The 26,312-nt window shown below is 47.0% G+C and overlaps 2 protein-coding genes across 3 annotated transcripts; both read left to right on the top strand.

Moving 5' to 3' along the window:
- Positions 1-2,537: 2,537 nt before the first annotated feature.
- Positions 2,538-14,488, top strand: LOC147964083 (uncharacterized). Its single transcript, XM_087529821.1, has 4 exons — positions 2,538-2,640; positions 4,470-5,306; positions 14,087-14,351; positions 14,464-14,488. The coding sequence occupies exons 1-4, from the start codon at positions 2,538-2,540 to the stop codon at positions 14,486-14,488; spliced, it is 1,230 nt and encodes a 409-aa protein (XP_087385947.1).
- Positions 14,489-24,399: 9,911 nt separating this feature from the next.
- LOC125514621 (thiosulfate sulfurtransferase 18) lies at positions 24,400-25,977 on the top strand. 2 transcript variants are annotated; one of them, XM_048679958.2, is made up of 5 exons: positions 24,400-24,501; positions 24,611-24,930; positions 25,182-25,255; positions 25,476-25,529; positions 25,627-25,977. In XM_048679958.2, the coding sequence occupies exons 1-5, from the start codon at positions 24,494-24,496 to the stop codon at positions 25,744-25,746; spliced, it is 576 nt and encodes a 191-aa protein (XP_048535915.2). In that variant the 5' UTR covers positions 24,400-24,493; the 3' UTR covers positions 25,747-25,977. The 2 variants fall into 2 exon arrangements, with proteins under 2 accessions (XP_048535915.2, XP_048535914.2); XM_048679957.2 differs by having other exon boundaries at positions 25,428-25,529.
- The last annotated feature ends 335 nt before the right edge of the window (positions 25,978-26,312 follow it).

Here is a 26,312-nt window from a genome sequence, read left to right as displayed (position 1 = left end):
TTGAACATTGGGCCAACAAGTGCCCAAACAAGTACAAGAAGTCAGGACAGGACTCCAAGTCTGTCAACATGATTGTGGGCAACAATGAGAATGGTGCATCTGGGTACGGTAATTTATTTACTGTTTTTTTAGTGTTTCAACCCAATGATTGGTGGGTGGACACAGGTGCAGGTGTTCATGTGTGTGCTGACATTTCATTGTTCACTTCTTACCAGGTCACAGGTCACGGGTCCGTATTGATGGAGAATGGCGCGAGTGCTTCTGTTCATGGTGTTGGCACGGTCGATTTGAAGTTTACTTCGGGAAGGATCGTGCAGCTGAAGAACGTGCAGCATGTCCCCGCCATCAAGAAGAACCTCGTTAGTGGCTCCCTTCTATGTAGAGAAGGGTTTAAGTTGGTTTTCGAGTCTAATAAATTAGTTGTTACAAAATATGGACTCTTTGTTGGAAAAGGTTATGAGAGCGGAGGGATGTTCCGCCTTTCCCTCGCAGATTTTTGTAATAAAGTCGTGAACCATATTCATTCGAATGTTAATGAATCTAAAGTTTGGTATTCACGTCTTTGTCACATTAGTTTTGGTGTTATGACGCGGCTAGCCAAGTTGGATTTAATCCCGAGTTTCACTTTGGCCAAAGGTTCTAAGTGCCTTTCATGTGTGCAAGCTAAGCAACCTCGCAAGCCTCATAAGGCCGCGGAGGAGAGACACCTGGCACCATTAGAACTCATACATTCTGATCTTTGCGAGATGAATGGTGTGTTGACTAAAGGTGGAAAGAGATACTTCATGACATTGATAGATGATTACACTAGATATTGCTATGTGTATCTGTTAAATACTAAAGATGAGGCTCTACACTACTTTAAAATCTATAAGGCAGAACTTGAAAATCAACTTGAAAAGAAAATTAAACGAGTCCGGTCAGATCGTGGTGGAGAGTACTTCTCGAGTGAGTTTGATTCATTCTGTGCGGAACACGGCATTATTCATGAGAGGACGCCTCCCTATTCACCCCAGTCAAACGGGGTTGCCAAGCGGAAAAACCGTACTCAAACTGATTTGGTTAACGCCATGTTAGATACATCGGGTTTATCCAAGGCATGGTGGGGGGAGGCTATATTGACGGCATGTCATGTCCTGAATAAAGTTCCGACAAAGGATAGTGAGATCACTCCCAATGAGAAATGGGCAAAGAGAAGGACGACACTCTCGTACTTGCGCACTTGGGGCTGTTTGGCGAAAGTCAACATGCCGATCCCCAAAAAAAGTAAGCTTGGACATAAGACCGTGGACTGCATTAATTTGGGCTACGCTAAGAACAGCGTTGGCTATAGATTGCTAGTAGTGAAATCTGAGGTACCTGACCAGAAGATCGGTACAATTATGGAGTCTAAGGATGCTACATTCTTTGAGGATATTTTTCCTATGAGAGATATGCAAAGCACTTCTAGACAGGAATCTGAGGAGACTCCTGAACCTGCCATCCCTATGGAATATTATGAACAAACACATGATGAAAATCCTGAGGAGGATGACGAGGAAACCCTTGGTAGGGGCAAGAGACAAAGGACTGCAAAGACCTTTGGTGATGATTTCTTCATGTACCTCGTGGATGATACTCCCACTTCTATTTCAGAAGCGTATGCCTCTCCAGAAGCTGACTACTGGAAGGATGCGGTCCGTAGCGAGATGGATTCCATCATGGCTAACGGGACATGGGAGATCACTGACCGTCCCTATGGTTGCAAACCACTGGGATGTAAGTGGGTGTTCAAAAAGAAGCTTAGGCCCGATGGTACGATTGAAAAGTACAAGGCTAGGCTTGTGGCCAAGGGCTATGACCAGCAAGAAGAGGAAGATTTCTTTGATACTTATTCACCTGTGGCTAGACTGACCACCATTCGAGTATTACTCTCGTTGGCGGCCTCACATGGTCTTCTCGTCCATCAGATGGATGTTAAGACGGCTTTTCTAAATGGAGAGCTAAAGGAGGAAATCTACATGCAACAGCCTGATGGCTTTGTGATAGATGGTCAGGAAAGAAAGGTGTGTAGGTTGATAAAATCTTTATATGGCCTGAAACAAGCACCTAAGCAATGGCATGATAAGTTTAATACAACTCTGACATCTGTTGGTTTCGTTGTTAATGAGGCTGACAAATGTGTATACTATCGCCATGGTGGGGGCGAAGGAATTATACTGTGCTTGTATGTTGATGACATACTGATATTCGGAACAAACCTCGAAGTCATTGAGGGGGTCAAATCGTTTCTATCTCAGAACTTTGAGATGAAAGACCTTGGTGTGGCTGATGTTATCTTGAACATCAAGCTACTGAGAGATAATGAGGGTGGGATCACACTTCTGCAATCCCATTACGTTGAGAAGGTGTTGAGTCGTTTTGGATATTCGGACTGCACACCATCTCAAACACCATATGATCCTAGCGTATTCATTCGAAAGTCCAAAGGCATGGCTAAAGATCAATTGAGATACTCTCAAATCATTGGTTCACTGATGTACCTAGCGAGCGCAACGATGCCTGACATCGCGTTTGCTGTGAGAAAACTGAGCCGGTTTGTTTCCAAACCGGGTGATGTACATTGGCATGCTGTTCAGAGAGTTATGCGCTATCTGAAAGGTACTATGAACTATGGACTTCACTATACCGGATACCCGTCGGTACTTGAAGGGTATAGTGATGCGAATTGGATCTCTGATGCTGATGAGATGAAGGCCACAACTGGGTATATGTTTACTCTTGGAGGTGGCGCTGTTTCCTGGAAGTCTTGCAAGCAAACGATATTAACGAGATCGACAATGGAAGCAGAATTAACGGCATTAGACACATCTGGTGTTGAAGCGAGATGGCTTCGAGATCTTTTGATGGACTTGCCATTGGTTGATAAACCGGTTCCGGCTATCCTTATGAACTGTGACAATCAGACTGTCATCACCAAGGTGAAGAGTTCAAAGGACAACATGAAGTCCACCAAACACATAAGAATGAGATTAAAAGCTGTCAGAAAATTAAGAAACTCCGGAGTGATAGCGTTGGACTATGTACATACGGCTAAGAATCTGGCAGATCCCTTTACAAAAGGGCTATCACGTGTTGTGATAGATAATGCATCGAGGGAGATGGGTATGAGACCCACATGAGTTGCCATGGTGGTAACCCAACCTATGTGATCGGAGATCCCGTGAACTAGGACCTGGGAAAACAAGCCAGTGGTGAACTGAGGAGAGTAACTATACTAACCCACTCCGTTGGAGATGCAATACTCTCGATACTGTATGGTACGATGACTACGGTCTCAATGTGTTCCAAAGCTTATAAAAGCAAGATGCTATCCTACAGAGCGATCTTTGGAGGAACACACCTATATGAGCCCGACTGCTGGTCACAGTCTATGAGATTGGGGTGATCTCTAGTGAGCTCATGAATAGGCCAGGAGTGTGACTTATATGCTCCACCCGAGAGGTCAGCCTTTGGCAGCCTAGTACTAGTAAGACATGTAGTGAAACTTCTTTACGCCAAACTGACAATTCAAGGCATAGTCCATTGTTCAGTTGTGAAGGAATGTAGCCACTTGTTCTAGGTGAAGTTCAACCTTAACAGGTCTTTACTGAAACACTTGTATATCGAAACAGCAATTGGAACAGAGGACACAATGGGCCCTCGAGATCTGGTGGGGGATTGCTGAAATCTGAGATGGGCTCTAGGCCCATATTGCAATTTTTGAAAAATCTCTAAGGGCCCATGTGGGTTATATGGCACTAGGTGTGGTGGGAAGTTTAGTCCCACCCCGGAAGTGGAAGAAGAGTTGGAGTGGTTTATAAGGGTTTCTCTTCTACATGCTATTGGAGCTTGAGAAGAGAAGAGGCCCTCGCGCACTCCTCCTCCGCCGCCCGCCTCGCCACGCCACGCCTCGTCACGACGCGCCGTGTGTTGCGGGATTGAGCCGAGCCGAGCTCTCACCTACGCGCTTATTTTTGCTAGTCACTAACGGAGAGTTTTCTGACAGCTGGGCCACGATCTGAGACGTCGGATCGTGGGCTGTCACGGACTCGGACGTGGGTCGAGCCCACGTCTCTCCACGCGGCTGCGCCTACAAGTATGCGGTGTCTCCTAACCCTAGCCGCCACGAACAGATCACATCTGCTCACGCGCACGCCCATCGTCGTTCCTTTGCTGCTGCTGCCGCCGGTGACTCCATCCCGTCCGCCGCGTACACGGTCGACGGGAGAGCAGGTCTCCGAAACCACGCCCTTCTGGTTCCTGTACGGGGTGAGGGGCGAATAGGTTTTTGGGCAGCGATTACGCGACTGCTCGCTTCCGATCGTCTACTTCCTCTACGTCCGCGTCGCCTTCATCATCACCATGTCCACCGACGCCGACCGTGCCGCCGCCGAGAAAGCTGCAGCCGACAAGAAGGCCGCCGAGGACGCCCTCTGCTGCCACCAAAGCCGCGGCCTCTTCGTGGCCTACAGGAGGGTATAACTCGTTTATCCCGCTCCTGATTATTTTCATATTAGCAGTACTAGCAGTATGTGTAGATTTGTCTACTGTTTGCTTAGTACGTGCATGCTTAGATCAGTGTCAGTACGTCATCAACTTAGTCAATGCCATGCTAGTGATTTACTCATGGATTAATTTAATCGAGAAATTGCCTATTTACTCAACAATCCAAAAACCTATTATGTGTAGGAATTTCTCGGCAAGTGGCTTTGCCGCTGCACTGAAACCGGATAAGTTTACCGGTACATACTTCAAGCGTTGGCAGACTAAGACCACGTTATGGCTCACGGCTATGAACGTGTTCTGGGTCACCGGTGTCTCCACGGGAACGATTGCTCCTGAACAGGAGAAGGCGTTCAAGGAGGCTACCGTTGTGTTTCTCGGAGCAGTTCTTAGCGTGATCGGAGATAAACTGGTCGACGCATATTTACATGTGCATGTCGCCAAGGACTTGTGGGAGGCGCTCGAATTTAAATTTGGGGCCGCCGATGCAGGGAGTGAGATGTATATTATAGAGCAGTTCCACGATTACAAGATGGTTGAAAACCGTCCTGTATTGGAGCAGGCTCATGAGATAATATGCATTGTTAAGGAACTTGAGCTTCTCATGTGCGAGTTACCAGGCAAGTTTGTCGCGGGCTGCATAATCGCTAAGCTCCCTAATTCCTGGAGGAACTTTGCCACCACTCTGAAACATCAGAGGCGTGAATTCTCTGTGGAGGATGTCATTGGCCATCTGAGTGTTGAGCAGAATTCGAGGGCAAAAGACTCGCACGGAAAAGGGGCCGAAGGAACTTCTTGTTGGAAATATGCCCTAGAGGCAATAATAAAAGCATTATTATTATATTTCCTTGTTCATGATAATTGTCTTTATTCATGCTATAATTGTGTTATCCGGAAATCGTAATACATGTGTGAATAACAGACACCAACATGTCCCTAGTAAGCCTCTTGTTGACTAGCTCGTTGATCAACAGATAGTCATGGTTTCCTGACTATGGACATTGGATGTCATTGATAACGAGATCACATCATTAGGAGAATGATGTGATGGACTAGACCCAATCCTAAACATAGCACAAGATCGTATAGTTCGTTTGCTAGAGTTTTCCAATGTCAAAGTATCTTTTCCTTAGACCATGAGATCGTGTAACTCCCGGATACCGTAGGAGTGCTTTGGGTATACCAAACGTCACAACGTAACTGGGTGACCATAAAGGTATACTACGGGTATCTCCGAAAGTGTCTGTTGGGTTGACATGGATCAAAACTGGGATTTGTCACTCCGTATGACAGAGAGGTATCACTGGGCCCACTCGGTAATGCATCATCATATTGAGCTCAAAGTGACCAAGTGTCTGGTCACGGGATCATGCATTACGGTACGAGTAAAGTGACTTGCCGGTAACGAGATTGAACGAGGTATTGGGATACCGACGATCGAATCTCGGGCAAGTAACATATCGATTGACAAAGGGAATTGCATACGGGGTTGGTTGAATCCTTGACATCGTGGTTCATCCGATGAGATCATCGTGGAGCATGTGGGAGCCAACATGGGTATCCAGATCCCGCTGTTGGTTATTGGCCGGAGAGTCGTCTCGGTCATGTCTGCTTGTCTCCCGAACCCGTAGGGTCTACACACTTAAGGTTCGGTGACGCCAGGGTTGTGAAGATATGTATATGCAGGAACCCGAATGTTGTTCGAAGTCCCGGATGAGATCCCGGACGTCACGAGGAGTTCCGGAATGGTCCGGAGGTAAAGAATTATATATAGGAAGTGCTGTTTTGGCCATCGGGACAAGTTTCGGGGTTATCGGTATTGTACCGGGACCACCGGAGGGGTCCCGGGGGCCCACCGGGTGGGGCCACCTGTCCCGGGGGGCCACATGGGCTGTAGGGGGTGCGCCTTGGCCTACATGGGCCAAGGGCACCAGCCCTACTAGGCCCATGCGCCTAGGGTTTCCATGGGGGAGGAGTCCAAGTGGTGGAAGGCACCTCTAGGTGCCTTGGGGGGGAGGGAATCCTCCCCCTGGCCGCCGCACCTAGGAGATCAGATCTCCTAGGCTGCGCACCACCCCCCCTTGGCCCTCCTATATATAGTGGGGGAGAGGAGGGACTTGACACACCAGCCCCTGGCGCCTCCCTCTCTCCCCGTTACGTCTCTCTCTCGCAGTATAGGCGAAGCCCTGCTACTGTGATGCCCTGCATCCACCACCACACCGTCGTGCTGCTGGATCTTCATCAACCTCTCCTTCCCCCTTGCTGGATCAAGAAGGAGGAGACGTCTCCCGTCCCGTACGTGTGTTGAACGCGGAGGTGCCGTCCGTTCGGCGCTTGGTCATCGGTGATTTGGATCACGTCGTGTACGACTACATCATCACCGTTCTTTGAACGCTTCCGCACGCGATCTACAAGGTATGTAGATGCATCTGATGACTCATTGCTAGATGAACTCCTAGATTGATCTTGGTGAAACGAGTAGGAAATTTTTTGTTTTCTGCAACGTTCCCCAACAGTGGCATCATGAGCTAGGTCTATGCGTAGTTCTTCTTGCGCGAGTAGAACACAATGAGTTGTGGGCGTAGATTTGTCAACTTTCTTGCCGTTACTAGTCTTTTCTTGCTTCAGCGGTATTGTGGGATGAAGCGGCCCGGACCAACCTTACACGTACGCTTACGTGAGACCGGTTCCACCGACTAACATGCACTAGTTGCATAAGGTGGCTGGCGGGTGTCTGTCTCTCCCACTTTAGTTGGAGCGGATTCGATGAACAGGGTCCTTATGAAGGGTAAATAGAAGTTGACAAATCACGTTGTGGCTTTAACATAGGTAAGAAGACGTTCTTGCTAGAACCCTAAATCAGCCACGTAAAACTTGCAACAACAATTAGAGGATGTCTAACTTGTTTTTGCAGCAAGTGGTTTGTGATATGATATGGCCAAAGTTGTGATGAATGATGAATGATCTATATGTGATGTATGAGATGTTCATGCTATTGTAATAGGAATCACGACTTGCATGTCGATGAGTATGACAACCGGCGGGAGCCATAGGAGTTGTCTTTATTCTTTTATATGACCTGCGTGTCATCGAGAAACGCCATGTAAAATTACTTTACTTTATTGCTAAACGCGTTAGCCATAGTAGTAGAAGTAATGGTTGGCGAGCAACTTCATGGAGACACGATGATGGAGATCATGGTGTCAAGCCGGTGACAGGATGATCATGGAGCCCCAAGATGGAGATCAAAGGAGCTATGTGATATTGGCCATATCATGTCACGTTAATTATTTGATTACATGTGATGTTTATCATGTTTTGCATCTTGTTTACTTAGAACGACGGTAGTAAATAAGATGATCCCTCATAACAATTTCAAGAAGTGTTCTCCCCTAACTGTGCACCGTTCCTAAAGTTCGTCATTTCTAAGCACGCCGTGATGATCGGGTGTGATGGATCCTTACGTTCACATACAACGGGTGTTGACGAGCCTAGCATGTACAGACATGGCCTCGGAATACATGCAAAACACTTGGGGTTAACTTGACGAGCCTAGCATGTACAGACATGGCCTCGGAACACAGAAGACCGAAAGGTCGAGCATGAGTCGTATAGAAGATACGATCAACATGAAGATGTTCACCGACGTTGACTAGTCCGTCTCACGTGATGATCGGACACGGCCTAGTTAACTCGGATCATGTAATACTTAGATGACTAGAGGGATGTCTAATCTAAGTGGGAGTTCATTAATAATTTGATTAGATGAACTTAATTATCATGAACTTAGTCTAAAATATTTTACACTATGTCTTGTAGATCAAATGGCCCACGTAGTCCTCAACTTCAACGCGTTCCTAGAGAAGACCAAGCTGAAAGACGATGGCAGTAACTATACGGACTGGGTCCGGAACCTGAGGATCATCCTCATAGCTTCCAAGAAAGATTATGTCCTACAAGCACCGCTAGGTGATCCTCCCGTCCCACAGAACCAAGACGTTATGAACGCTTGGCAGACACGTGTTGACGACTACTCCCTTGTTCAGTGCGGCATGCTTTACAGCTTAGAGCCGGGGCTCCAAAAGCATTTTAAGAGACATGGAGCATATGAGATGTTCGAAGAGCTGAAAATGGTTTTTCAAGCTCATGCCCGGATCGAGAGATATGAAGTCTCCGATAAGTTCTTCAGCTGTAAGATGGAGGAAAATAGTTCTGTCAGTGAGCACATACTCACTATGTCTGGGTTACATAACCTCTTGTCTCAGCTGGGAGTTAATCTCCCGGATGATGCGGTCATTGACAGAATCCTCCAGTCGCTTCCACCAAGCTACAAGAGCTTTGTGATGAACTTCAACATGCAGGGGATGCAAAAGACCATTCCTGAGTTATTCTCTATGCTGAAATCAGCGGAGGTAGAAGTCAAGAAGGAACATCAAGTGTTGATGGTCAATAAAACCACTAAGTTCAAGAAAGGCAAGGGTAAAAGGAACTTCAAGAAGGACGGCAAGGAGGTTGCCGCGCCCGGCAAGCAAGCTGCCGGGAAGAAGCCAAAGAATGGACCCAAGCCTGAGACGGAGTGCTTTTATTGCAAAGGGAAGGGTCACTTGAAACGGAACTGCCCCAAATACTTAGCGGACAAGAAGGCCGGCAACACCAAAGGTATATTTGATATACATGTAATTGATGTGTACCTTACCAGTACTCGTAGTGACTCCTGGGTATTTGATACCGGTGTCGTTGCTCATATTTGTAACTCACAGCAGGAGCTACGGAATAAACGGAGACTGGCGAAGGACGAGGTGACGATGCGCGTCGGGAATGGTTCCAAGGTCGATGTGATCGCCGTCGGCACGCTGCCTCTACATTTACCTACGGTATTAGTTTTAAACCTCAATAGTTGTTATTTAGTGCCAGCTTTGAGCATGAACATTGTATTGGGATCTCGTTTAATTCGAGATGGCTACTCATTTAAATCTGAGAATAATGGTTGTTCCATTTATATGAGAGATATGTTTTATGGTCATGCTCCTATGGTGAATGGTTTATTCTTAATGAGTCTCGAACGTAATGCTACACATGTTCATAATGTGAGTACCAAAAGATGTAAGGTTGATAATGATAGTTCCACATACTTGTGGCACTGCCGCCTTGGTCACATAGGTGTCAAACGCATGAAGAAGCTCCATGCAGATGGACTTTTAGAGTCTCTTGATTATGAATCATTTGACATGTGCGAACCATGCCTTATGGGTAAAATGACCAAGACTCCGTTCTCAGGAACAATGGAGCGAGCAACCGACTTATTGGAAATCATACATACTGATGTGTGCGGTCCAATGAGTGTTGAGGCTCGCGGTGGCTATCGTTATGTTCTCACCCTCACTGATGACTTAAGTAGATATGGGTATGTCTACTTAATGAAACACAAGTCTGAAACCTTTGAAAAGTTCAAGGAATTTCAGAGTGAGGTTGAGAATCAACGTGACAGGAAAATCAAGTTTCTACGATCAGACCGTGGAGGAGAATACTTGAGTCACGAATTTGGTACACACTTAAGAAAATGTGGAATATTTTCACAACTCACGCCGCCTGGAACACCTCAACGTAACGATGTGTCCGAACGTCGTAATCGCACTCTATTGGATATGGTGCGGTCTATGATGTCTCTTGCTGATTTACCGCTATCTTTTTGGGGCTATGCTTTAGAGACTGCTGCATTCACTTTAAATAGGGCTCCATCGAAATCCGTTGAGACGACACCGTATGAATTATGGTTTGGGAAGAAACCTAAGCTGTCGTTTCTAAAAGTTTGGGGATGCGATGCTTATGTCAAGAAACTTCAACCTGAAAAGCTCGAACCCAAGTCGGAAAAATGCGTCTTCATAGGATACCCAAAAGAAACTATTGGGTACACCTTCTACCTCAGATCCGAAGGCAAGATCTTTGTTGCCAAGAATGGGTCCTTTCTAGAGAAAGAGTTTCTCTCGAAAGAAGTAAGTGGGAGGAAAGTAGAGCTTGATGAAGTATTACCTCTAGAACCGGCAAATGGCGCAACTCAAGAAAATGTTCCTGAGGTGCCTGCACCGACTAGAGAGGAAGTTAATGATGATGATCAAGATACTTCTGATCAAGCTCCTACTGAAATTCGAAGGTCCACAAGGACACGTTCCGCACCAGAGTGGTACGGCAACCCTGTCTTGGAAATCATGTTGTTAGACAACGGTGAACCTTCGAACTATGAAGAAGCGATGGCGGGCCCGGATTCCGACAAATGGCTAGAAGCCATGAAATCCGAGATAGGATCCATGTATGAAAACGAAGTATGGACTTTGACTGACTTGCCCGTTGAACGGCGAGCCATAGAGAATAAATGGATCTTTAAGAAGAAGACAGACGCGGATGGTAATGTGACCATCTATAAAGCTCGGCTTGTGGCTAAGGGTTATCGACAAGTTCAAGGGGTTGACTACGATGAGACTTTCTCACCGGTAGCGAAGCTAAAGTCCGTCCGAATCATGTTAGCAATTGCTGCATTCTAGATTATGAGATATGGCAAATGGACGTCAAAACGGCATTCCTTAATGGTTTCCTTAAGGAAGAATTGTATATGATGCAGCCGGAAGGTTTTGTCGATCCTAAGAATGCTGACAAGGTGTGCAAGCTCCAACGCTCGATTTATGGGCTGGTGCAAGCATCTCGGAGTTGGAACATTCGCTTTTATGAGATGATCAAAGCGTTTGGGTTTACACAGACTTATGGAGAAGCCTGCGTTTACAAGAAAGTGAGTGGGAGCTCTGTAGCATTTCTCATACTATATGTAGATGACATACTTTTGATGGGAAATGATATAGAACTCTTGGACAGCATCAAGGCCTACTTGAATAAGAGTTTTTCAATGAAGGACCTTGGAGAAGCTGCTTATATATTAGGCATCAAAATCTATAGAGATAGATCGAGACGCCTCATAGGTCTTTCACAAAGCACATACCTTGATAAGATATTGAAGAAGTTCAATATGGATCATTCTAAGAAGGGGTTCTTACCTGTGTTACAAGGTGTGAAATTGAGCTCAGCTCAATGTCCGACCAGGGCAGAAGAAATAGAAGAGATGAGTGTCATCCCCTATGCCTCAGCCATAGGTTCTATTATGTATGCCATGCTGTGTACCAGACCTGATGTAAACCTTGCCGTAAGTTTGGTAGGCAGATACCAAAGTAATCCCGGCAAGGAACACTGGACAGCGGTCAAGAATATCCTGAAGTACCTGAAAAGGACTAAGGAAATGTTTCTCGTTTATGGAGGTGACGAAGAGCTCGTCGTAAAGGGTTACGTCGACGCTAGCTTCGACACAGATCTGGATGACTCTAAATCACAAACCGGATACGTGTATATGTTGAATGGTGGAGCAGTGAGCTGGTGCAGCTGCAAGCAGAGCGTCGTGGCGGGATCTACATGTGAAGCGGAGTACATGGCAGCCTCGGAGGCAGCACATGAAGCAATATGGGTGAAGGAGTTCATCACCGACCTAGGAGTCATACCCAATGCGTCGGGGCCAATCAAACTCTTTTGTGACAACACTGGAGCTATTGCACTTGCCAAGGAGCCCAGGTTTCACAAGAAGACAAGGCACATCAAGCGTCGCTTCAACTCCATTCGTGAAAATGTTCAAAATGGAGACATAGAGATTTGTAAAGTACATACGGACCTGAATGTAGCAGACCCGTTGACTAAACCTCTCCCTAGAGCAAAACATGATCAACACCAGAATTCCATGGGTGTTCGATTCATCACAATGTAACTAGATTATTGACTCTAGTGCAAGTGGGAGACTGTTGGAAATATGCCCTAGAGGCAATAATAGAAGCATTATTATTATATTTCCTTGTTCATGATAATTGTCTTTATTCATGCTATAATTGTGTTATCCGGAAATCGTAATACATGTGTGAATAACAGACACCAACATGTCCCTAGTAAGCCTCTAGTTGACTAGCTCGTTGATCAACAGATAGTCATGGTTTCCTGACTATGGACATTGGATGTCATTGATAACGAGATCACATCATTAGGAGAATGATGTGATGGACTAGACCCAATCCTAAACATAGCACAAGATCGTATAGTTCGTTTGCTAGAGTTTTCCAATGTCAAAGTATCTTTTCCTTAGACCATGAGATCGTGTAACTCCCGGATACCGTAGGAGTGCTTTGGGTATACCAAACGTCACAACGTAACTGGGTGACCATAAAGGTATACTACGGGTATCTCCGAAAGTGTCTGTTGGGTTGACATGGATCAAGACTGGGATTTGTCACTCCGTATGACGGAGAGGTATCACTGGGCCCACTCGGTAATGCATCATCATATTGAGCTCAAAGTGACCAAGTGTCTGGTCACGGGATCATGCATTACGGTACGAGTAAAGTGACTTGCCGGTAACGAGATTGAACGAGGTATTGGGATACCGACGATCGAATCTCGGGCAAGTAACATATCGATTGACAAAGGGAATTGCATACGGGGTTGATTGAATCCTTGACATCGTGGTTCATCCGATGAGATCATCGTGGAGCATGTGGGAGCCAACATGGGTATCCAGATCCCGCTGTTGGTTATTGGCCGGAGAGTCGTCTCGGTCATGTCTGCTTGTCTCCCGAACCCGTAGGGTCTACACACTTAAGGTTCGGTGACGCTAGGGTTGTGAAGATATGTATATGCAGGAACCCGAATGTTGTTCGGAGTACCGGATGAGATCCCGGACGTCACGAGGAGTTCCGGAATGGTCCGGAGGTAAATAATTATATATAGGAAGTGCTGTTTCGGCCATCGGGACAAGTTTCGGGGTTATCGGTATTGTACCGGGACCACCGGAGGGGTCCCGGGGGACCACCGGAGGGGTCCCGGGGGCCCACCGGGTGGGTCCACCTGTCCCGGGGGGCCACATGGGCTGTAGGGGGTGTGCCTTGGCCTACATGGGCCAAGGGCACCAGCCCTACTAGGCCCATGCGCCAAGGGTTTCCATGGGGGAGGAGTCCAAGTGGTGGAAGGCACCTCTAGGTGCCTTGGGGGGGAGGGAATCCTCCCCCTGGCCGCCGCACCTAGGAGATCAGATCTCCTAGGCTGCGCACCACCCCCCCTTGGCCCTCCTATATATAGTGGGGGAGAGGAGGGACTTGACACACCAGCCCCTGGCGCCTCCCTCTCTCCCCGTTACGTCTCTCTCTCGCAGTATAGGCGAAGCCCTGCTACTGTGACGCCCTGCATCCACCACCACGCCGTCGTGCTGCTGGATCTTCATCAACCTCTCCTTCCCCCTTGCTGGATCAAGAAGGAGGAGACGTCTCCCGTCCCGTACGTGTGTTGAACGCGGAGGTGCCGTCCGTTCGGCGCTTGGTCATCGGTGATTTGGATCACGTCGTGTACGACTACATCATCACCGTTCTTCGAACGCTTCCGCACGCGATCTACAAGGTATGTAGATGCATCTGATGACTCGTTGCTAGATGAACTCCTAGATAGATCTTGGTGAAACGAGTAGGAAAATTTTTGTTTTCTGCAATGTTCCCCAACACTTCTGTTGCCAACATGGTGAACCAGAAGAACTTCAACTCCCACAAGCCCAAGGGAAAGAACGGTGTCCAACACAATACCGACTTTAAGAAGAAGGGTAAGAAGACCTTCAAGAAGAACAAGAAGGACGAGGGCTGCTTTACTTGTGGTTCGGTTGAACATTGGGCCAACAAGTGCCCAAACAAGTACAAGAAGTCAGGACAGGACTCCAAGTCTGTCAACATGATTGTGGGCAACAATGAGAATGGTGCATCTGGGTACGGTAATTTATTTACTGTTTTTTCAGTGTTTCAACCCAACGATTGGTGGGTGGACACAGGTGCAGGTGTTCATGTGTGTGCTGACATTTCATTGTTCACTTCTTACCAGGTCACAGGTCACGGGTCCGTATTGATGGGGAATGGCGCGAGTGCTTTTGTTCATGGTGTTGGCACGGTCGATCTGAAGTTTACTTCGGGAAGGATCGTGCAGCTGAAGAACGTGCAGCATGTCCCCGCCATCAAGAAGAACCTCGTTAGTGGCTCCCTTCTATGTAGAGAAGGGTTTAAGTTGGTTTTCGAGTCTAATAAATTAGTTGTTACAAAATATGGACTCTTTGTTGGAAAAGGTTATGAGAGCGGAGGGATGTTCCGCCTTTCCCTCGCAGATTTTTGTAATAAAGTCGTGAACCATATTCATTCGAATGTTAATGAATCTAAAGTTTGGCATTCACGTCTTTGTCACATTAGTTTTGGTGTTATGACGCGGCTAGCCAAGTTGGATTTAATCCCGAGTTTCACTTTAGCCAAAGGTTCTAAGTGCCTTTCATGTGTGCAAGCTAAGCAACCTCGCAAGCCTCATAAGGCCGCGGAGGAGAGACACCTGGCACCATTAGAACTCATACATTCTGATCTTTGCGAGATGAATGGTGTGTTGACTAAAGGTGGAAAGAGATACTTCATGACATTGATAGATGATTCCACTAGATATTGCTATGTGTATCTGTTAAATACTAAAGATGAGGCTCTACACTACTTTAAAATCTATAAGGCAGAAGTTGAAAATCAACTCGAAAAGAAAATTAAACGAGTCTGGTCAGATCGTGGTGGAGAGTACTTCTCGAATGAGTTTGATTCCTTCTGTGCGGAACACGGCATTATTCATGAGAGGACGCCTCCCTATTCACCCCAGTCAAACGGGGTTGCCGAGTGGAAAAACCGTACTCTAACTGATTTGGTTAACGCCATGTTAGATACATCGGGTTTATCCAAGGCATGGTGGGGGGAGGCTATATTGACGACATGTCATGTCCTGAATAAAGTTCCGACAAAGGATAGTGACATCACTCCCAATGAGAAATGGGCAAAGAGAAGGACGACACTCTCGTACTTGCGCACTTGGGGCTGTTTGGCGAAAGTCAACGTGCCGATCCCCAAAAATCGTAAGCTTGGACATAAGACCGTGGACTGCATTAATTTGGGCTACGCTAAGAACAGCGTTGGCTATAGATTTCTAGTAGTGAAATCTGAGGTACCTGACCAGAAGATCGGTACAATTATGGAGTCTAAGGATGCTACATTCTTTGAGGATATTTTTCCTATGAGAGATATGCAAAGCACTTCTAGACAGGAATCTGAGGAGACTCCTGAACCTGCCATCCCTATGGAATATTATGAACAAACACATGATGAAAATCCTGAGGAGGATGACGAGGAAACCCTTGGTAGGGGCAACAGACAAAGGACTGCAAAGACCTTTGGTGATGATTTCTTCATGTACCTCGTGGATGATACTCCCACTTCTATTTCAGAAGCGTATGCCTCTCCAGAAGCTGACTAATGGAAGGATGCGGTCCGTAGCGAGATGGATTCCATCATGGCTAACGGGACATGGGAGATCACTGACCGTCCCTATGGTTGCAAACCACTGGGATGTAAGTGGGTGTTCAAAAAGAAGCTTAGGCCCGATGGTACGATTGAAAAGTACAAGGCTAGGCTTGTGGCCAAGGGCTATGACCAGCAAGAAGAGGAATATTTCTTTGATACTTATTCACCTGTGGCTAGACTGACCATCATTCGAGTATTACTCTCGTTGGCGGCCTCACATGGTCTTCTCGTCCATCAGATGGATGTTAAGACGGCTTTTCTAAATGGAGAGCTAAAGGAGGAAATCTACATGCAACAGCCTGATGGCTTTGTGATAGATGGTCAGGAAAGAAAGGTGTGTAGGTTGATAAAATCTTTATATGGCCTGAAACAAGCACCTAAGCAATGGCATGATAAGTTTAATACAACTCTGACATCTGTTGGTTTCGTTGTTAATGAGGCTGACAAATGTGTATACTATCGCCATGGTGGGGGCGAAGGAGTTATACTGTGCTTGTATGTTGATGACATACTGATATTCGGAACAAACCTCAGTCATTGAGGGGGTCAAATCATTTCTATCTCAGAACTTTGAGATGAAAGACCTTGGTGTGGCTGATGTTATCTTGAACATCAAGCTACTGAGAGATAATGAGGGTGGGATCACACTTCTGCAACCCCATTACGTTGAGAAGGTGTTGAGTCGTTTTGGATATTCGGACTGCACACCATCTCAAACACCATATGATCCTAGCGTATTGATTCGAAAGTCCAAAGGCATGGCTAAAGATCAATTGAGATACTCTCAAATCATTGGTTCACTGATGTACCTAGCGAGCGCAATGAGGCCTGACATCGCGTTTGCTGTGAGCAAACTGAGCCGGTTTGTTTCCAAACCGGGTGATGTACATTGGCATGCTGTTCAGAGAGTTATGCGCTATCTGAAAGGTACTATGAACTATGGACTTCACTATACCGGATACCCGTCGGTACTTGAAGGGTATAGTGATGCGAATTGGATCTCTGATGCTGATGAGATGAAGGCCACAACTGGGTATATGTTTACTCTTGGAGGTGGCGCTGTTTCCTGAAAGTCTTGCAAGCAAACGATCTTAACGAGATCGACAATGGAAGCAGAATTAACGGCATTAGACACATCTGGTGTTGAAGCGAGATGGCTTCGAGATCTTTTGATGGACTTGCCATTGGTTGATAAACCGGTTCCGGCTATCCTTATGAACTGTGAGAATCAGACTGTCATCACCAAGGTGAAGAGTTCAAAGGACAACATGAAGTCCACCAAACACATAAGAATGAGATTAAAAGCTGTCAGAAAATTAAGAAACTCCGGAGTGATAGCGTTGGACTATGTCCATACGGCTAAGAATCTGGCAGATCCCTTTACAAAAGGGCTATCACGTGTTGTGATAGATAATGCATCGAGGGAGATGGGTATGAGACCCACATGAGTTGCCATGGTGGTAACCCAACCTATGTGATCGGAGATCCCGTGAACTAGGACCTGGGAAAACAAGCCAGTGGTGAACTGAGGAGAGTAACTATACTAACCCACTCCGTTGGAGATGCAATACTCTCGATACTGTATGGTACGATGACTACGGTCTCAATGTGTTCCAAAGCTTATAAAAGCAAGATGCTATCCTACAGAGCAATCTTTGGAGGAACACACCTATATGAGCCCGACTGCTGGTCACAGTCTATGAGATTGGGGTGATCTCTAGTGAGCTCATGAATAGGCCAGGAGTGTGACTTATATGCTCCACCCGAGGGGTCAGCCTTCGGCAGCCTAGTTCTAGTAAGACATGTAGTGAAACTTCTTTACGCCAAACTGACAATTCAAGGCATAGTCCATTGTTCAGTTGTGAAGGAATGTAGCCACTTGTTCTAGGTGAAGTTCAACCTTAACAGGTCTTTACTGAAACACTGGTATATCGAAACAGCAATTGGAACAGAGGACACAATGGGCCCTCGAGATCTGGTGGGGGATTGCTGAAATCTGAGATGGGCTCTAGGCCCATATTGCAATTTCTGAAAAATCTCTAAGGGCCCATGTGGGTTATATGGCACTAGGTGTGGTGGGAAGTTTAGTCCCACCCCGGAAGTGGAAGAAGAGTTGGAGTGGTTTATAAGGGTTTCTCTTCTACATGCTATTGGAGCTTGAGAAGAGAAGAGGCCCTCGCGCACTCCTCCTCCGCCGCCCGCCTCGCCATGCCACGCCTCGTCACGACGCGCCGTGGGTTGCGGGATTGAGTCGAGCTGAGCTCACACCTACGCGCTTATTTTTGCTAGTCACTAACGGAGAGTTTTCTGACAGCTGGGCCACGATCTGAGACGTCGGATCGTGGGCTGTCACGGACTCGGACGTGGGTCGAGCCCACGTCTCTCCACGCGGCTGCGCCTATAAGTATGCGGTGTCTCCTAACCCTAGCCGCCACGAACAGATCACATCTGCTCACGCGCACGCCCACCGTTGTTCCTTTGCTGCTGCTGCCGCCGGTGACTCCATCCCGTCCGCCGCGTACACGGTCGACGGGAGAGCAGGTCTCCGAAACCACGCCCTTCTGGTGCCTGTACGGGGTGAGGGGCGAATAGGTTTTTGGGCAGCGATTACGCGACTGCTCGCTTCCGATCGTCTACTTCCTCTACGTCCGCGTCGCCTTCATCATCACCATGTCCACCGACGCCGACCGTGCCGCCGCCGAGAAAGCTGAAGCCAATAAGAAGGCCGCCGAGGACGCCGCTGCTGCCACCAAAGCCGCGACCTCTGCGTGGCCTACTGGAGGGTATAACTCGTTTATCCCGCTCCTGATTATTTTCATATTAGCACTACTAGCAGTATGTGTAGATTTGTCTACTGTTTGCTTAATACGTGCATGTTTAGATCAGAGTCAGTACGTCATCAACTTAGTCAATGCCATGCTAGTGATTTACTCATGGATTAATTTAATCGAGAAATTGCATATTTACTCAACAATCCAAAAACCTATTATGTGTAGGAATTTCTCGGCAAGTGGCTTTGCCGCTGCACTGAAACCGGATAAGTTTACCGGCACATACTTCAAGCGTTGGCAGACTAAGACCACGTTATGGCTCACGGCTATGAACGTGTTCTGGGTCACCGGTGTCTCCACGGGAACGATTGCTCCTGAACAGGAGAAGGCGTTCAAGGAGGCTACCGTTGTGTTTCTCGGAGCAGTTCTTAGCGTGATCGGAGATAAACTGGACGACGCATATTTACATGTGCATGTCGCCAAGGACTTGTGGGAGGCGCTCGAATCTAAATTCGGGGCCGCCGATGCAGGGAGCGTGATGTATATTATAGAGCAGTTCCACAATTACAAGATGGTTGAAAACCGTCCTGTATTGGAGCAGGCTCATGAGATAATATGCATTGTTAAGGAACTTGAGCTTCTCAAGTGCGAGTTACCGGGCAAGTTTGTCGCGGGCTGCATAATCGCTAAGCTCCCTAATTCCTGGAGGAACTTTGCCACCACTCTGAAACATCAGAGGCGTGAATTCTCTGTGGAGGATGTCATTGGCCATCTGAGTGTTGAGCAGAATTCGAGGGCAAAAGACTCGCACGGAAAAGGGGCCGAAGGAACTTCTGTTGCCAACATGGTGAACCAGAAGAACTTCAACTCCCACAAGCCCAAGGGAAAGAACGGTGTCCAACACAATACCGACTTTAAGAAGAAGGGTAGGAAGACCTTCAAGAAGAACAAGAAGGACGAGAGCTGCTTTACTTGTGGTTCGGTTGAACATTGGGCCAACAAGTGCCCAAACAAGTACAAGAAGTCAGGACAGGACTCCAAGTCTGTCAACATGATTGTGGGCAACAATGAGAATGGTGCATCTGGGTACGGTAATTTATTTACTGTTTTTTCAGTGTTTCAACCCAACGATTGGTGGGTGGACACAGGTGCAGGTGTTCATGTGTGGGCTGACATTTCTTTGTTCACTTCTTACCAGGTCACAGGTCACGGGTCCGTATTGATGGGGAATGGCGTGAGTGCTTCTGTTCATGGTGTTGGCACGGTCGATCTGAAGTTTACTTCGGGAAGGATCGTGCAGCTGAAGAACGTGCAGCATGTCCCCGCCATCAAGAAGAACCTCGTTAGTGGCTCCCTTCTATGTAGAGAAGGGTTTAAGTTGGTTTTCGAGTCTAATAAATTAGTTGTTACAAAATATGGACTCTTTGTTGGAAAAGGTTACGAGAGCGGAGGGATGTTCCGCCTTTCCCTCGCAGATTTTTGTAATAAAGTCGTGAACCATATTCATTCGAATGTTAATGAGTCTGAAGTTTGGCATTCACGTCTTTGTCACATTAGTTTTGGTGTTATGACGCGGCTAGCCAAGTTGGATTTAATCCTGAGTTTCACTTTAGCCAAAGGTTCTAAGTGCCTTTCATGTGTGCAAGCTAAGCAACCTCGCAAGCCTCATAAGGCCGCGGAGGAGAGACACCTAGCACCATTAGAACTCATACATTCTGATCTTTGCGAGATGAATGGTGTGTTGACTAAAGGTGGAAAGAGATACTTCATGACATTGATAGATGATTCCACTAGATATTGCTATGTGTATCTGTTAAATACTAAAGATGAGGCTCTACACTACTTTAAAATCTATAAGGCAGAAGTTGAAAATCAACTCGAAAAGAAAATTAAACAAGTCCGGTCAGATCGTGGTGGAGAGCACTTCTCGAGTGAGTTTGATTCCTTCTGTGCGGAACACGGCATTATTCATGAGAGGACGCCTGCCTATTCACCCCAGTCAAACAGGGTTGCCGAGCGGAAAAACCGTACTCTAACTGATTTGGTTAACGCCATGTTAGATACATCGGGTTTATTCAAGGCATGGTGGGGGAAGGCTATATTGACGGCATGTCATGTCCTGAATAGAGGTCCGACAAAGGATAGTGAGATCACTCCCTATGAGAAATGGGAAAAGAGAAGGACGACACTCTCGTACTTGCGCACTTGGGGCTGTTTGGTGAAAGTCAACGTGCCGATCCCCAAAAAGCGTAAGCTTGGACATAAGACCGTGGACTGCATTAATTTGGGCTACGCTAAGAACAGCGTTGGCTATAGATTTCTAGTAGTGAAATCTGAGGTACCTGACCAGAAGATCGGTACAATTATGGAGTCTAAGGATGCTACATTCTTTGAGGATATTTTTCCTATGAGAGATATGCAAAGCACTTCTAGACAGGAATCTGAGGAGACTCCTGAACCTGCCATCCCTATGGAATATTATGAACAAACACATGATGAAAATCCTGAGGAGGATGACGAGGAAACCCTTGGTAGGGGCAAGAGACAAAGGACTGCAAAGACCTTTGGTTATGATTTCTTCATGTACCTCATGGATGATACTCCCACTTCTATTTTTCAGAAGCGTATGCCTCTCCAGAAGCTGACTACTGGAAGGATGCGGTCCGTAGCGAGATGGATTCCATCATGGCTAACGGGGCATGGGAGATCACTGACCGTCCCTATGGTTGCAAACCACTGGGATGTAAGTGGGTGTTCAAAAAGAAGCTTAGGCCCGATGGTACGATTGAAAAGTACAAGGCTAGGCTTGTGGCCAAGGGCTATGACCAGCAAGAAGAGGAAGATTTCTTTGATACTTATTCACCTGTGGCTAGACTGACCACCATTCGAGTATTACTCTCGTTGGCGGCCTCACATGGTCTTCTCGTCCATCAGATGGATGTTAAGACGGCTTTTCTAAATGGAGAGCTAAAGGAGGAAATCTACATGCAACAGCCTGATGGCTTTGTGATAGATGGTCAGGAAAGAAAGGTGTGTAGGTTGATAAAATCTTTATATGGCCTGAAACAAGCACCTAAGCAATGGCATGATAAGTTTAATACAACTCTGACATCTGTTGGTTTCGTTGTTAATGAGGCTGACAAATGTGTATACTATCGCCATGGTGGGGGCGAAGGAGCTATACTGTGCTTGTATGTTGATGACATACTGATATTCGGAACAAACCTCGAAGTCATTGAGGGGGTCAAATCGTTTCTATCTCAGAACTTTGAGATGAAAGACCTTGGTGTGGCTGATGTTATCTTGAACATCAAGCTACTGAGAGATAATGAGGGTGGGATCACACTTCTGCAATCCCATTACGTTGAGAAGGTGTTGAGTCGTTTTGGATATTCGGACTGCACACCATCTCAAACACCATATGATCCTAGCGTATTGATTCGAAAGTCCAAAGGCATGGCTAAAGATCAATTGAGATACTCTCAAATCATTGGTTCACTGATGTACCTAGCGAGCGCAACGAGGCCTGACATCGCGTTTGCTGTGAGCAAACTGAGCCGGTTTGTTTCCAAACCGGGTGATGTACATTGGCATGATGTTCAGAGAGTTATGCGCTATCTGAAAGGTACTATGAACTATGGACTTCACTATACCGGATACCCGTCGGTACTTGAAGGGTATAATGATGCGAATTGGATCTCTGATGCTGATGAGATGAAGGCCACAACTGGGTATATGTTTACTCTTGGAGGTGGCGCTGTTTCCTGGAAGTCTTGCAAGCAAACGATCTTAACGAGATCGACAATGGAAGCAGAATTAACGGCATTAGACACATCTGGTGTTGAAGCGAGATGGCTTCGAGATCTTTTGATGGACTTGCCATTGGTTGATAAACCGGTTCCGGCTATCCTTATGAACTGTGAGAATCAGACTGTCATCACCAAGGTGAAGAGTTCAAAGGACAACATGAAGTCCACCAAACACATAAGAATGAGATTAAAAGCTGTCAGAAAATTAAGAAACTCCGGAGTGATAGCGTTGGACTATGTCCATACGGCTAAGAATCTGGCAGATCCCTTTACAAAAGGGCTATCACGTGTTGTGATAGATAATGCATCGAGGGAGATGGGTATGAGACCCACATGAGTTGCCATGGTGGTAACCCAACCTATGTGATCGGAGATCCCGTGAACTAGGACCTGGGAAAACAAGCCAGTGGTGAACTGAGGAGAGTAACTATACTAACCCACTCCGTTGGAGATGCAATACTCTCGATACTGTATGGTACGATGACTACGGTCTCAATGTGTTCCAAAGCTTATAAAAGCAAGATGCTATCCTACAGAGCGATCTTTGGAGGAACACACCTATATGAGCCCGACTGCTGGTCACAGTCTATGAGATTGGGGTGATCTCTAGTGAGCTCATGAATAGGCCAGGAGTGTGACTTATATGCTCCACCCGAGGGGTTAGCCGTCGGCAGCCTAGTACTAGTAAGACATGTAGTGAAACTTCTTTACGCCAAACTGACAATTCAAGGCATAGTCCATTATTCAGTTGTGAAGGAATGTAGCCACTTGTTCTAGGTGAAGTTCAACCTTAACAGGTCTTTACTGAAACACTGGTATATCGAAACAGCAATTGGAACAGAGGACACAATGGGCCCTCGAGATCTGGTGGGGGATTGCTGAAATCTGAGATGGGCTCTAGGCCCATATTGCAATTTCTGAAAAATCTCTAAGGGCCCATGTGGGTTATATGGCACTAGGTGTGGTGGGAAGTTTAGTCCCACCCCGGAAGTGGAAGAAGAGTTGGAGTGGTTTATAAGGGTTTCTCTTCTACATGCTATTGGAGCTTGAGAAGAGAAGAGGCCCTCGCGCACTCCTCCTCCGCCGCCCGCCTCGCCACGCCACGCCTCGTCACGACGCGGCGCGAGCCGAGCTCACACCTACGCGCTTATTTTTGCTAGTCACTAACGGAGAGTTTTCTGACAGCTGGGCCACGATCTGAGACGTCGGATCGTGAGCTGTCACGGACTCGGACATGGGTCGAGCCCACGCGGCTGCGCCTATAAGTATGCGGTGTCTCCTAACCCTAGCCGCCCCGAACAGATCACATCTGCTCACGCGCACGCCCACCGTCGTTCCTTTGCTGCTGCTGCCGCCGGTGACTCCATCCCGTCCGCCGCGTACACGGTCGACGGGAGAGCAGGTCTCCGAAACCACGCCCTTCTGGTTCCTGTACGGGGTGAGGGGCGAATAGGTTTTTAGGCAGCGATTACGCGATTGCTCGCTTCCGATCGTCTACTTCCTCTACGTCCGCGTCGCCTTCATCATCACCATGTCCACCGACGCCGACCGTGCCGCCGCCGAGAAAGCTGCAGCCGAAAAGAAGGCCGCCGAGGACGCCGCTGCTGCCACCAAAGCCGCGGCCTCTGCGTGGCCTACTAGAGGGTATAACTTGTTTATCCCGCTCCTAATTATTTTCATATTAGCAGTACTCGCAGTATGTGTAGATTTGTCTACTGTTTGCTTAATACGTGCATGTTTAGATCAGAGTCAGTACGTCATCAACTTAGTCAATGCCATGCTAGTGATTTACTCATGGATTAATTTAATCAAGAAATTGCCTATTTACTCAACAGCTGCACCCACTGAGTTGGTTCTCCAGAAGCAGTGCACACAAACACACCCAAGAAACACCTGAGGGACTGTGCAGCCCTGCTATCAAGTGCGCGATGGCACCTCCTCCCACGAGAACGAGATGAGCAGGTCCGTCGCCATTAGTTCATCCGACATGAATCAGTTCCTTCCTCGGCACCTTATTGTGAATTAACGTACTCGGTCCTTCGATTTGGTTTGATTGGATTTCGAAGTGCAGGTCGGAGTCGGCGCCGGGGGCAGCACCGGCCGTGGTGGTGAAGACGGTGGACCTGCAAACGGCGGCGACACCGGACGTGGGGGCGACGACGGTGGACGTGCAGACGACGGTGGCACCGGACGTGGGGGTGACGACGGTGGACGTGCAAATGGCGGCGGCACGGGCCGTGGCGGTGACGACGGTGGACGTGCAGACGGTGGCGAGGGAGCTCCAGGAGCAGCAGGACGGCATGATGTACCTGGACGTGAGGACGGAGGAGATGGGGAAGGGCCACATCCGCGGCTCCCTCAACGTCCCCTACTTCTTCGTCACGCCACAAGGCATGCCGCGCTAACTAATCTCCTCTTCTATTGATCCTAACACCGCCACCATCATAGATTCAGCTCTGTCCTTAGGCACCAATTAACCTCCGTCTATATGCAAACCATGCATGTATGTGGACGCTTATCCGTCCATGTGCAACCTTTCGCTAGCCGCTAAAGAAGAATGTGTTACTTTAATTATTTGCAAAAAAATGAATGGATTAGTTTAATTAGATGAACTGATTTGGTGGGTGGCTGTCTGTGAGCAGGGACCCGGGAGAAGAACCCACGGTTCGTGGAGCAGGTCGCCTCGCTCTTCAGCACAGACCAACACATACTCGTCGTACGTCCTTCCATGTAGCTGTACATACTCCGCCCGTCCCGGAAAGCTCGTCTATTTATCTAGATACAGATGGATTTAAACATATATTGGTGTTAAATACACCCGCATCTAGATAAATTTGAGACAAATTTTTCAGGACGATGGTAATATATTTTGTCTGAATTTCCTTTAGTTGTACTACTATACTACTACCACTAATCATCCATGGATGGAGGAGCAGGGGTGTCAGAGCGGCAAGAGGTCCGAGCTTGCCTGCATCGATCTTCTAGCAGCTGTAAGTACAAGTAAAATGAAATTGTTTTGACGATCAATTTATCTTTCCTAGCCGTATAAAAAAACATACGGGGTCATATTATGCATATGGTATGCAGGGATTCATGAATGTGAAGAACGTGGGAGGAGGCTACGCTGCATGGCTGCACAACGGACTCCCAGTGACAGTAGCAGTCCCCACGCCGCCACCAACACCTGAATCTGCTGCAGCAATCTGAAACAACTACGTACATTAGTACGTAGTACTATCTGCATCTATCAATTCTTGAGCCACCAGTGCTTTGTTGTGCTCTGCCTGTGTAATGCATCTATGAATGTAAGTCCAAGTGAATGGATGAACGGCTGTAATAATAAAACACATCAGTGTGCCTGCCACAGTAAGCGGCTCATGCTAGACAGCAGCATGACTTCTACTCCCTCCGTTCCATAATATAAGACGTTTTTTTTTATAGTAGTGTAGTATAAAAAAGGTCTTACATTATGGGACAGAGAGAGTATAAGTCTTTGTAGAGATTATCATGGACCACATACGGATGTATACAGATGCATTTTAGAGTGTAGATTTACTCATTTTGCTCTGTATATAATTCATAGTGGAATGTCTACAAAGACTTATATTTAAGAACGAAGGGAGTACTACGCACAAGAATTATGTTCTCATCCGTCGATTTTCTAAACATGGTCCAATCTCACATGCATATATATCAGGTGGTTTCTCAACAACAAAAAGTATGAAAACGCAGGTCATGTAGAAATAATAGCTTCAAATAATCTGGCGCGGACT

Source organism: Triticum urartu, chromosome 6A (assembly GCF_056163025.1).
Source record: "Triticum urartu cultivar PI428250 chromosome 6A, HENAU_Tu73, whole genome shotgun sequence".
Classification (NCBI taxonomy): Eukaryota; Viridiplantae; Streptophyta; class Magnoliopsida; order Poales; family Poaceae; genus Triticum; species Triticum urartu.
The sequence above is the reverse complement of the archived record's forward strand: the minus strand, read 5'-3'. Positions and strand labels throughout refer to the sequence as shown.

Coding starts and splice junctions, on each gene's coding strand:
- LOC147964083 (XM_087529821.1), top strand. CDS start 2,538: ATGCCTGACATCGCGTTTGCTGTGAGAAAACTGAGCCGGTTTGTTTCC. Junction 5,307..14,086: donor AGACTCGCACGGAAAAGGGG/CCGAAGGAACTT, acceptor TTTCTGCAATGT/TCCCCAACACTTCTGTTGCC. Junction 14,352..14,463: donor AATGAGAATGGTGCATCTGG/GTACGGTAATTT, acceptor ACTTCTTACCAG/GTCACAGGTCACGGGTCCGT.
- LOC125514621 (XM_048679957.2), top strand. Junction 25,256..25,427: donor CAGACCAACACATACTCGTC/GTACGTCCTTCC, acceptor AATTTCCTTTAG/TTGTACTACTATACTACTAC. Junction 25,530..25,626: donor GCATCGATCTTCTAGCAGCT/GTAAGTACAAGT, acceptor TATGGTATGCAG/GGATTCATGAATGTGAAGAA.